This window comes from Leptonychotes weddellii, chromosome 5 (assembly GCF_054177405.1).
Source record: "Leptonychotes weddellii isolate Sample4059 chromosome 5, ASM5417740v2, whole genome shotgun sequence".
Lineage (NCBI taxonomy): Eukaryota > Metazoa > Chordata > Mammalia > Carnivora > Phocidae > Leptonychotes > Leptonychotes weddellii.
The window spans coordinates 52500198-52512216 of NC_138373.1; the positions used below are offsets into that span (position 1 = coordinate 52500198).

At 34.4% G+C, this 12019-nt stretch overlaps 1 protein-coding gene across 1 annotated transcript in view; it reads left to right on the forward strand.

The window, feature by feature from the left end:
- PLXDC2 (plexin domain containing 2) overlaps positions 1–12019 on the forward strand; it is a 435549-nt gene that overhangs the window by 309245 nt on the left and 114285 nt on the right. The window contains exon 6 of the mRNA XM_081818908.1: positions 5572–5775. Coding sequence (XP_081675034.1) covers positions 5572–5775 — 204 coding nt within the window. The remainder of the gene's footprint in view (positions 1–5571; positions 5776–12019) is intronic.

Sequence of the window (12019 nt, forward strand, 5' to 3'; positions counted from 1 at the left end):
TCTAATAAGGATTGCTACTAATTCTTTTTTTTTTTATTCTTATGTTAATCCCCATACATTACATCATTAGTTTTAGATATAGTGTTCCATGATTCATTGTTTGTGCATAACACCCTGTGCTCCATGCAGAATGTGCCCTCCTCAATACCCACCACCAGGCTAACCCATCCTCCCACCCCCCTCCCCTCTAGAACCCTCAGTTTGTTTTTCAGAATCCATTGTCTCTCATGGTTTGTCTCCCCCTCTACTAATTCTTTTTTTAAATGTTTGCTAGAACTCCCCAATGAAGCCATCTGATCCTGGACTTTCCTTTTTTTCTAATTACTGATTCAATCTCCTTTTTTCTAATTACTGATTCAATCTCCTTACTAGTAATTGGTCTGTTTAGGTTTTCTATTCCTTCATGATTCAGTCTTGATTAGTGGTATGTTTCTAGGAATTTATATATTTCTTCTAAGTTGTCCAGTGTGTTGGCATATAATTGTTCACACTAGTTTCTTATAATCCTTAGTACTTCTGTGTTTTCAGTAGTCAAGCCTCCACTTTCATTTCTGTTTTTATTTATTTGAGTCTTTTCTCTTTCTTAGCCTAGCTAAAATTTTGTCAATTTTTTTATCTTAAAAAAACAGTTCTTTATTTCATTGATCATTCCTATTTTCTTTTGAGTCTCCATTTCATTTATTACTGCTGTGATCTTTGTTATTTCCTTCTGCTAACTTTGGGCTTGGTTTATTCTTCTTTTTCTAGTTCTGTCTTAAGGTGTAAAGTTAGGTTGTTTTTTGAGGTCTTTCTTTTTTCTTAATGAAAGCATTTATGGCTATCCATTTTCCTCTTAGAACTGCTTTTGCTGCATCCCATAAGTTTTGATATGTTGTGTTTCCATTTTTATTTATCTCAAGGTATTTTTAGAATTTCCTTTTGATTTCTTCTTTGACTCATTGGTTATTCAGGAAGATGTTTTTTAACTTCCACATATTTGTGAATTTTCTAGTTTTCCTTCTGCTTGTAATTTCTAGTCTCATACCATTTTGGTCAAAAAACGTGAATGATATAATTTCAGTCTTCATAAATTTGTTAAGACTTGTCCTGTGGCCAAACATATGATCTGTCCTGGAGAATGTTCCATGTGCACTTGAGTAGAATGTATATTCTGCTACTGTTTGATGACATATTCTGCATATTTCTGTTAGGTCTATCTAGTCTAACAGGTAGTTTAAGTCCAATGTTTCCTTATTGATTTTCTGACTGGATGATCTGTCCATTGTTGAAAGTGGGATATGAAGTTCCCTACTATTACTGCTTTGCTGTTTATTTCTGCCTTCAGATCTGTTAATATCTGCTTTATATATTTAGCTGCTCTTATGTGGGTGCATAAATTTTTACAATTGTTATATCCTCTTGATGAATTGACCCATTTATCATTATATAATGATCTCCTTTGCCTTTTGTTACAGGTTTTGGCTTAAAGTCTATAGTATCTAATATAATTCTATCTATCCCTGCTTTCTTTTGGTTTCCATTTGCATGGAATATTGTCTTCCATAATTACACTTTCAATCTACCTGTGTCCTTAAAACTAAAGTGTGTCTCCTATAAGCAGCATATATAATAGTCTTTTTGTTCTTTTTTATCTCTTCGGCCACTCTTTTTTTTTTTTTCACTCTATGACTTTTGATTGGAGAATTTAAGTCCATCTACAATTAAAGTAACCATTGATAGGTATGGATTTACTGTTGTCATTTTGGTAGTAGTCTTCTGGCTGTTTTGTAGTTCCTTTTTTCCTTTCTTCCTCTCTTGCTCTTTTCCTCTATGATTTGATCATTTTCTGTAGCTCTATGCTTAGATTCCTTCTACTCCATCTTCTGTGTTTCTACTATAGGCTTTTGTTTTGTGGTTTCCATAAGGCTTATATAAAACACCTTATATTTATACAATCTATTTTAAGCCAATAATGACTAACTCAAACTCATACAATAGCTCTATATTTTATACCCTCCACCACATTTTATGTTTTTGATGTCACAGTTTACAACTTTTTCTATTGTGTATCCATTAACAAGTTACTATAGTTCTTTTTTATGCTTTTGTCTTTTAACCTTTATACATGAGTTATTAGTGATTTACCCATTACTGTTACAATATTAGAATATTCTTAATTAACTATATATTTACCTTTACCCCAGTGAGTTTTATATTTTCATATAATTCCTATTACTTATTTGTATCCTTTCATTTCAGCCTAAAGAACTCCCTTTAACATTTCTTATAAAGCTGGTCTAGTTGTGATGAACTCCTTCAGTTTTTGCTTGTATGGAAGACTCCATTTCCCTGCCAATTCTGAAGGGCAACTTTTTTTGGTAGAGTACTCTTAGTTGGCAGTTTTTTTCCTTTCTATTAGCACCTTGAATATCTCATCCTATTCACTCTGGCCTGCAATGTTTCTGTTGAAAAATCTTCTAATTGTTTTATGGAGGTTCCTTTATAAGGAGGAAGTTGCTTTTCTCTTGCTGCTTTTAAGATTCTTTGTTTTCAACTTCTGATAATTTAATTATAGTGTGTCTAAATGATAGTCTCCTTTGATTCATCTTATTTGGTATTTTGGGGCTTCCTGGATCTGTATGTCTATTTATTTCTACAGGTAAGGAAGTTTTCAGCCATTATTTCTTTGAACAAGCTTTCTTCCCCTTTCTTTCTCTCTTCTCTTTCTGAGATTCCTATAATAGGAACATCAGTCCACTTGATGGTGTCCCATATGTCCCATAAGCTATCTTCACTCTTTTTTCTTTTTGTTTTTTGACCTGGTGAATTCCACTGCACTATCTTCGAGTACATTGTTCCTTTCTTCTACTTGATCTAGCCTGTTGTTGAATCATTCTATTAAAATTTTCAGGTCAGTATTGTATTCTTCATCTCTTTGATTTGTATTTAGTACTTTTTATGCTTTCTATATCTGTTGAAATTCTCACTTTCTTCATGTATTACTCTTGTAACTTCAATGAGCATTTTTATGAGGTAAATTAACTTACTGATGTTTCATTAGGTAAATTAACTTACTGATGTTTCATTAAGATTGGTTTCTGGAGATTTCTCTTGTTCTTTTGTTTGGAACATATTTCCCTGTTTTGGGGTTTTTTTGTTGTTGTTGTTGTTTTTCATTTTTCTTGACTCTCTTAGTTTCTGCACATTAGATAAAATAGCCACCTTATCCAGTCTTTTCAGAGTGGCTTATGTAGGACACAAACTGCATCAATAAGCCTAGCCTGAGCTCCTGGTTGTCTCTTAAATCTCTATGATTATCTATGTCTCTTAAATCTCTATGATACTGTTTTTGTTCTTAGTGGTTCCCAGTAGTTGAGAGTATGCCAAGACCCATCAGTGTTTCAAAGGGAATGATCAACACCTATATGTGGGGTTGATCTGGAGCCAGACCCTCAGGCAGCAGCTAAGAAAGTATGCAGTCAAACTCCTTCTGGGGGGAAACTGGGAGATAGGCATTTTTGCCTGGTCTCTCTACTAGCCATGAGGGGGTGCTCCTTTGCCCATTTAAAAACTGTTTATTTGCTATAATCCTCTAGGATTTGTGAATACAAGCCTCATTGGCTGTCATCTTGCAATAGCAAGGTGATTTGGCTGCCTAAACCTTGGATGGAGCTATAAAAGTGAGGACGCTAGATGTATGGACAAGTTCTTTGAAGGTAGATACTGGCAACTTGGTTTTATTGTTGAAGTTAGCCAGAGAGAGATGGTGGAGGAAGTGGTCATTGGCTCTTTTGGGTCCTGGGGAGGATAATAGTCAGCAGCTAAATGGACTAATTAGAAGCCAGACCCTCATGCTACAGCTTATAAAGTACATAGTCACACCCCTTCCAGGGAAAGATGGGCATTTTTGCCTGCTGCCTCTCTGCTGAGCCCTAGGGGCATTGCTATGGCAAGTACTCATGGGCATACCTGTTGCTTCCTTGTCTGCTACAGTCCTGTGGGACTTGTAAATGCAAATCCAGTTGTCTATCAGAACCAGGTGATCCGGGGACCTGTCTCTCAGGTGGCAGCAACAAAAGCTGGGTGCCAGACATGTGCAAGCTCCTTTCCAGAAGGATGTTGGTGGCCTGTTTTTATTGTCAGAGTGAGCAAAAGGAAGAAGGTGGGGGAAGTGCCCGCTGGCTCTTTTGGGTTTCAGAGAGGATCACAGCAGCTAGATGCATGCAGTTTCAATGTGGGTATTTTCTCAGTTGCCCAAATTCTAGCAGTTACTTGGCTATTTTTTAGATTTCTCTCAGAGGAAATTGCTCTGTATGTAGCTCTGTGTGTACATTGGGTGTGTCCATGGAAGGAGGGAAATTCAGAAGCCTCCCATGTCACCATCTTGGTCAAAAGCTCTCAGCATTATGTTGAACTCAAAAACACAGTGAAGACAGTATTCTGTTTTACATTAATCAGGTACAGGGATTAACTCATGAGCAGTCAGATGGAAGAAGTGCATAGGGCAAGACATGTGGGGAGAGGTGTGGAGCTTGCATGCCCTCCCTGGGCACACTACTCTCCCAGCAACACCACATCTTCACTAACCCAGACAGAAGCTCTCTGTCATACAATCTTGAGGTTTTTTTTGTTTTTGTTTTTCCTAATTTAATCAATTTTAATCAACCTGGGAGTTAAGTTTATCTCTTTTAGTTCTGTGAATTTCATTTTCTGTAAAACATTTTTCATTTCTGTGAAACATTTTTCACAGAATGTAAACATTTATTTTAGCCAACCAAAAAATCCAATACTTAGAGCTAAGCAAAAGTCTTAGCTGCTCATTTTTTAGAAAAAAAAAATAGAAAATAAACAATGTCATTTAAAACAAAACTATGACTTTTCATCAGTGGCAATTAAACTATTTCAGTTCACATTTCATGTTAATAGTTTTATACTTAATTCTGGCAGATTGACTCATCAGAATATGATACATAGCACTGAAGATTCATTCATCCCAGTGTACTTCAAGGGGGCTTCAGAAATCTTTGCTTGGGGCCCTTTAAGCTGCCTTGCAGCCTCCTTGAAGCAATACAACAAAGACAGAAATGCAGGCATTGTGAACCAGAGAGGAAAATTCCCATTAGTGCTGAAGGAATTTTTTTCAGCTTGGAAGAGTATAATTCTAAGTATCGAAGAGACATTTTCAGGTCTTTTATAAGTGATTCTAGCTTTCTGAATGTGTTCTCAGCATTTGTCAAATGTATTTGAAGTTCATTCAATCCACTTGGGCTACATTTTAAAAGTGGCTCATAGAAATTTAAGCAGGCAGTACACATTAACATTAATGGACTTCCTAAGGCAAAATTCCCTCATACTGGGCTCAATATTAACCTCAGTATGAGATTCGATTTTACTAAATATTTAGAGAATACTCAATTGTTTAAAAATATCCCAAATACTATTTCAATAACAGAATTCCAATTAACCATATAAAGTTCAAGAGGCACAACTACTAGATTTTAAGACTATATCTATGGTTTGGTGAAGTCTCTCTCCAGAATTGATTGATATATATTTATCAATGCATTTCTTCTGTTTCAATGGGGTTTATAGGCACAGCACTTGTTGTCCAGTGGGACCACGTGCATCTCCAGGATAATTACAACCTGGGAAGCTTCACATTCCAGGCAACCCTCCTCATGGATGGACGCATCATCTTTGGATACAAAGAAGTAAGTAATGTATTGATGATGTTCTTTCCCCTTGATCTTGACCTCTTTTTCTCCAAGTGTCAAGAAAGGGACATTTTACAGTCATGAACCTCATATCACTTTCTAATGTCTTGGTTTCTTTTGCTTCATACAAAATTTTTTTTAATCTACTAGATAGCACTGATTGTTAATTCTTTGGATTTTGTTTTTTATTCTGATGTCATTGGCATTATGATTGATAAATTTCATAGAATTATTGAACAATTATATCCTGATGGTATTACAATGAAATATCTCTAAGAAGAAACACTTCCAACTTGGAAGGACGTCTCTCCTATATCTGATTATATTTATTTTTTGTTTCTTTGTGCCTTGTCAATTTCTGTGACATGTTTTGATTCTAATTCCAAAAGTCTTAGTATACGTGAAAACTTGTGTGGCTCAGTGACCCAATACCAAGAGCATATCAGGACCCACAATCTCTTTGGCCAGTGTGTATTTCAACCTGATAGGCAAAATTAATTAGAGTTCTAAATGACAGAAAGAATAATGGAATTTAAACTTATAGTTTGTTTCATCTTACCAAATTCACAAAGAATGGAAATTTACTAAATTATAGCCCTAAATTTACAGAATGTCTAAATTAGAATAATAGCATGTTTAGTTTAAAAACTCTATTGACAATATAATCACAGTCTATTAGACAACCTAAACTTTTTGGGAAGAAAACAAATATAAGAATAAAATTCCAGGAACAGTAGATGTGATATTTTAGGTAGTCACTAGGCATGACAGAAATTTTGACAATGTGAATTGATGATGGGCATTATTAACCCATGGGTTAATGGGTATTTATAATAATACAGACTCAGTATCTCATTTGAAGGGTTATTTTTTGTTAGCAAATGAATCCTTGACTATTAAAAGGATGTTGACAATTTAAAAATTATTCACTTTGGTCAAGTCTTCTGAGATACATCTTTTCTATAAAGTGAGGGATAGTTTTATTTCAATTAACTAGGTCAGCTTTTTATTTTAAATATTTCCACTCCTTTGAAGAATTCTTCCATGTGGAATTAATCGCTTACTTGGGGCAATAATATAAATAAAATAAAATATAGAATCTGGTCTGCTTGGTGCTTCTTTATCCACAGCTATGTTTTGATATCATAGCCCATCATATTCTTGTATCACCTTAGTGGCAAGCTGGGAGAATATATCTCAAAGGGACTCATTCATTTTTAGTTTTCATAATAATCTAGTGTAATCCTGACACTGCAGAATATCATTATAGAATGTTAATTTTCAACTATTTTAACCAGCAGTGGTAAGGTTTCTGGAAAGATGTAGGGTCAGTAAGTCTAGGGTCTTAAATCTCACTAACTGTAGGCTTTTCAAAACAGAAGTTTGTTGTTGTTTTTTTTATTGTGGTCTCTCTTTCTAGTCTATATTATAAAAATCATCATCTTTATGTATACTGTTCTCAATGGGTGTCTCACATTGCAGAGTAGCAGTTCATTTTTCCTATTCCTTCTTTGTAGTGGATTTGGTATTTTTTAAATGTTTTTTTTTTCTTTATTATAATCAAAGAAAAATTTTCCACTATGATTTTCCTGTTTTGTCATGGGGAATATTAGACTGATAGGCAATTTTAACACTTTCTTTATATTTCCAGACCATTATCCTATTGAACACTAGTCCTCCTGAACTCAGAGTTCTAAGCAAGTCATTACTTTATTATTGGCCCTACTGTCCTTTCTCTGTTCTGGTTAGAAAGCAGCTTTTTATTTCATATTCTACCTTAATTTTTTCCCAATAATTGTCATGTATTTTATTTTGCTGATGCAAATTTCTATATGTAAAATTTGGTACAGTAAGGGTTCCCTTGCATTTGAGGAGAAAGCTAGATGCTTCTGACACTTCTAGAAAAAACATTTATGATCACAATAGCATAAAATAGTTGTTTGTATAATGTATTATCCTTGACAAAGTGCTTTCACATATAGTTTTCTGTTCTTCAGTGATATCTCATATTCTTAATATCCATAAAGGCACTGGCACATGAAGGTAGCTTAATTATGGAATTAGATCATATCACAATTATCTTTATTTTATGGCTAAGCAGACTGCATCAGAAAGGTTAAATGACATGCTTGAGGTCACAGAGCTAGTTAAGGACAAATCCAGGACTAAAGGCTCTAATTCGGTGATGCCAAGGTACCTCAACATTATTTTTTTCTTTCCCAAGGAGATTATGTATAACAATTCACAAATATATTTCTCATTTGTTTTTTAATAAATATTGGCTAATGTTTGGTGTTTAATAATCTTTTTATCTAACTCCAGTATATGATACAATTACAATCTCATACAGGTAGAAGTATTCTTAGTTGAGTTATAGAGCTAGCGAAATCATAAGGACATAATAAAGAGTATAATTTTGTGCTCTTGTCCAGGTTAAATTTGCAGAACCAACATTATAGATAGGGAACTAAGTACAATTCTTTCTATACCTAGTTGCTTCTAACTGGCTAATGTCAGCTTTGTTTTATTTTATTTTATTTGAGTGAGAAAAAAAAATTCTGATGTATGCAGAAACTACCAATAGAGCACTTGGTTTAATTGTAGAGTAAAATTAGTAATGCATTGAATAAACTTATTGACAAATTTCATTTTTATTTCCCTCAAGTGATTTATTCCAGCAGATAATTATGTTTCTTTTAGTAACTCTTTCTGTGCCAACTGCCCATACTAACCACTCAGATGACCTTCAACTCTGCCATGTTCCTCATACAGAAATTTCTCCAACAGTATAATTTTTCACAGTGCAAACTAGATCAATAATGGTCAAAATTAGAACATACATTTGTACTTATAACAATTTTGCTCATAATAGGATTGAGATAGGAGAGTACTTCTACTGTTTAAAATAAGAGTGAATACAGATTTATTCAGGGCATTCACTGTTCCCTCATCAAAATCCCAATATTCTTCTAGCCATACCGGTGAGAGAAGTAGTGGAGGCTCAGATTCCTTTAAATGAATAAGTTATCTCTCCTGAGGTTGTATCTCTGTATTATTGAACCAAAGATTTAAAATTCTGTTTTAAGTTATAGTTCCCCATTGTTACACAGCTGTTTATTTTAGTTCACTTCGAAGATACCATTTACTTAGGATGAAGAGAAAGCCCAAAAAGCATACTGTCATTTTCTTAGTTTTATGTCAGATTACCAACTGTTCACTTTAATGCGTTTTCCAGTGTCATAGTATCCATTTGTATCTTGTGCATAGATTTAATTACCTTATAAAATTAACCATCTTGCCCTCTATTTCCTTAATATATTAATAACAGCTCCTTTAAAGTTTATGGCTGATAACTAATATCTAATTTCCCTGTGGGTCTGTTTCTATCATGTGTTTTTTTTTTTTCTTTTCCTCTAGATTTTCATTTATTGGTCCTGTTTCCTTGCATGCCAGATAATTTTTGATCGAATGTTGGGCATTGTTTACAAACTGCTAAAAAATACTTTGAGGTTGTGGATGATGTTTTCTTCCTCCACTGAGGGTTTACTTTTTCTGTTTGGCAGGTAGGATGGAAGAGATTACTTTAATACTGTCAGGGCTAAGCTCATTCAAAGTTGAGCATCAGTTCTTATAAAGACTGGTATATTTCTGGTTAGCACTTGCTCTTAGAAAGTAGTCCTTCAGGAATCTCCACCCAGGCCTGGGTTTTACTACAGGACCTTTTGCCTTAATGGCCCTGAACCCCTATGTTTTCCTTAGCTCTGTGAGACTGTCTGAAGTTCTGTTCAGTTTCTCAGTCTCTAAATCTTGCTTGTAAATTGCCAAATGCCTTGATAGGAAAGTGGTATTGCATTCACTTCTGTGATTTCCTTTCTCTGGAATCTTGGCTTTTCAAGTCTTTGCTCTTTGATAGCCACCTGATGCCTTCAACAGGTGCTTTCCATATGTTATTTATCTTTCCTGCTTGATCTCAGTAGGAGAAATGGTTTTACAAGTTTGTCTGCCATAGCCAGAAGTCCCATTCACTTTTAATAACCATCTCCTAATTTGATACAATCTAGCATTTATTGAGCTCTCCATATATGCCAGGCAGTGACCTAAGTGCTTAAAATTTATCTCATATAATTCTCACCAAAAAAAGAGGTAGTTGCTTTTATCATTTATGGAGAGGGAAACTGAAACACCCAGAGAGGTTCAGTAACTTTCTCAAAATTATTAAACAAAGATTCATCCAAGGGAATATAACTCCAAAGTCTGTAGACCTAATCACTGTACTGTACTGCCTCCCTCCAAACCTCCTTTTCAAGAAATAACTAAACTGTGGGCACCTGGATGGTACAGTCAGTTAAGCATCTGAGTGGGTTTCTGCTCAGAGATCAATTGTGATCTCTGGGTCCTGATCTCGGTCATGAGATTGAGCCCCCTGTCAAGCCCTGTATCAGGCCCATGCTCAGCAAGAAGTCTGCTTAAATTTCTCTCTTCCTCTCCCTTTACCCCTCCCCCCTGCTCTCATGCACTCTCTCTCTCTAAAATAAATAAATAAATCTTAAAAAAAAAAACAAACAGGAATGACTGAACTGCTTCACTAACTTCAATATCTTGGACAGTCTTTCCTAACTAGTCATTATTGTACTATAACCTCCTTGAGAGCACAGGTAAGAATGGTTTGCCTTTCCATAGCATTTATCTTATTTATTTTATTAATCTTTAAAAAAATGAAAAGAGGTTGTACATAGTTAAAAAAATTATAAAAAATAAAACATGCACCCTTTCTTAAACAAATGGAATTTGGAAAATCATATTCCCATTTCCTATTCTGTTAATAACCAGCTGTGACCTAGAGCCCATATTCTTTTTTTATTTTTAGTTACTATTGAATAATGATGCTTGTTTGCTTGATTACAGTAGATATAGACCTAAAATTTGGGACCATGGATAATGTAACAAGGTATCTACCTATTCATAGATTTCATTCCAAAAACATTAGGGGTTTGAAATCAGATTTCTTACAATCTTGATGCTGTCTTTCCTAGTATACCATCATATTTCAGAAGTTGCATTTCCTCTGACTTGTGTTTCTCTTTTGTATTTTGAATTTATTGCATTATTTCTCCTCATGTATTTTGAATTTATTGTTACTTTAGATACAAACTAGGGGAGGATGTGATTCTCTTTGTTTCTCTTGCAGCTTTGGTTATTTTCTTTTAACCAGCTCATGGGAGGGACAGGGTAGTCATCAATTTCAGACAACACAATTAAAAAAAAAAAGTCATTTAGTCCTTCTATATGGCAGCAAGGGGAAATCATAGAGAATGTATACCCTACCTGCGAGTCAGCCTATTCTATCCATTTTCTTGATTGAATACCTCACTATCTCCTTCACCAAATTTTAGAGGAGGTCAGGATAGAGGAAATTTATTGGTTATTAAGTAAAAACACTTTCTAATCTATTTTACCATTTAAGTATTTAAACTTAATGTACCTTAGTGTAACATCCACTGTTTCTGTGGAAGTATGCATAGTTAATAAATCACCATTGCCAATTGGGTATAGGTTTAAATGGCACCCTTAATGCATTTTTAAAATTTCTTTTAAGACTATTTCTCTTATTTAAACTGTAATGCTTCTTAATTCATGGTAATCATCCTGAAAGTATTGAAAGATGAAACTTGCTGAGCTTGTAGAACTTATGGAAAAAAATAATTCAAGAGAATAAGAGAAACCCAAAAAGAACTGAGCAGTGAAACATTTGCCATTGATATGAAGTTTTTTTGCCTTTATAACTATTGCTCTGTGTGTGAGAATGTCGGACATGTGTTTATATAATATATATGCATCCAAAAAACTTTATAGTTGTACCAGTAGAATTACATAGAATTACACATGTATACATATACAAATGAAATATATACCTATATATTTATATTCAAATAACATTTATTTAATAAATTTATGATGCAAGGTTGAGAAAACCCAGATGACATAAAATGCTGATTATAAACTCTCAAGAAATCATTCTAAAGAATATGTAGACACAGATGATTTTACATTATTATGTTTGCCATATTTTAAATACATGAAATATAAAATTGTATCTACATGCCTTTACTTAAGATCTAATTTATTTGCGGGGGGCGGAGCAAGATGGCGGAGGAGTAGGAGACCTGGATTTCGTCTCCTCTCAGGAATTCAGCTGGATAGGGATCAAACCATTCTGAACACCTACAAACTCAACAGGAGATCGAAGAAAGGAATAGCAACAACTCTCTGAACAGAAAAGCGACCACTTTCTGGAAGGTAGGACGTGCGGAGAAGTGAATCCGAGG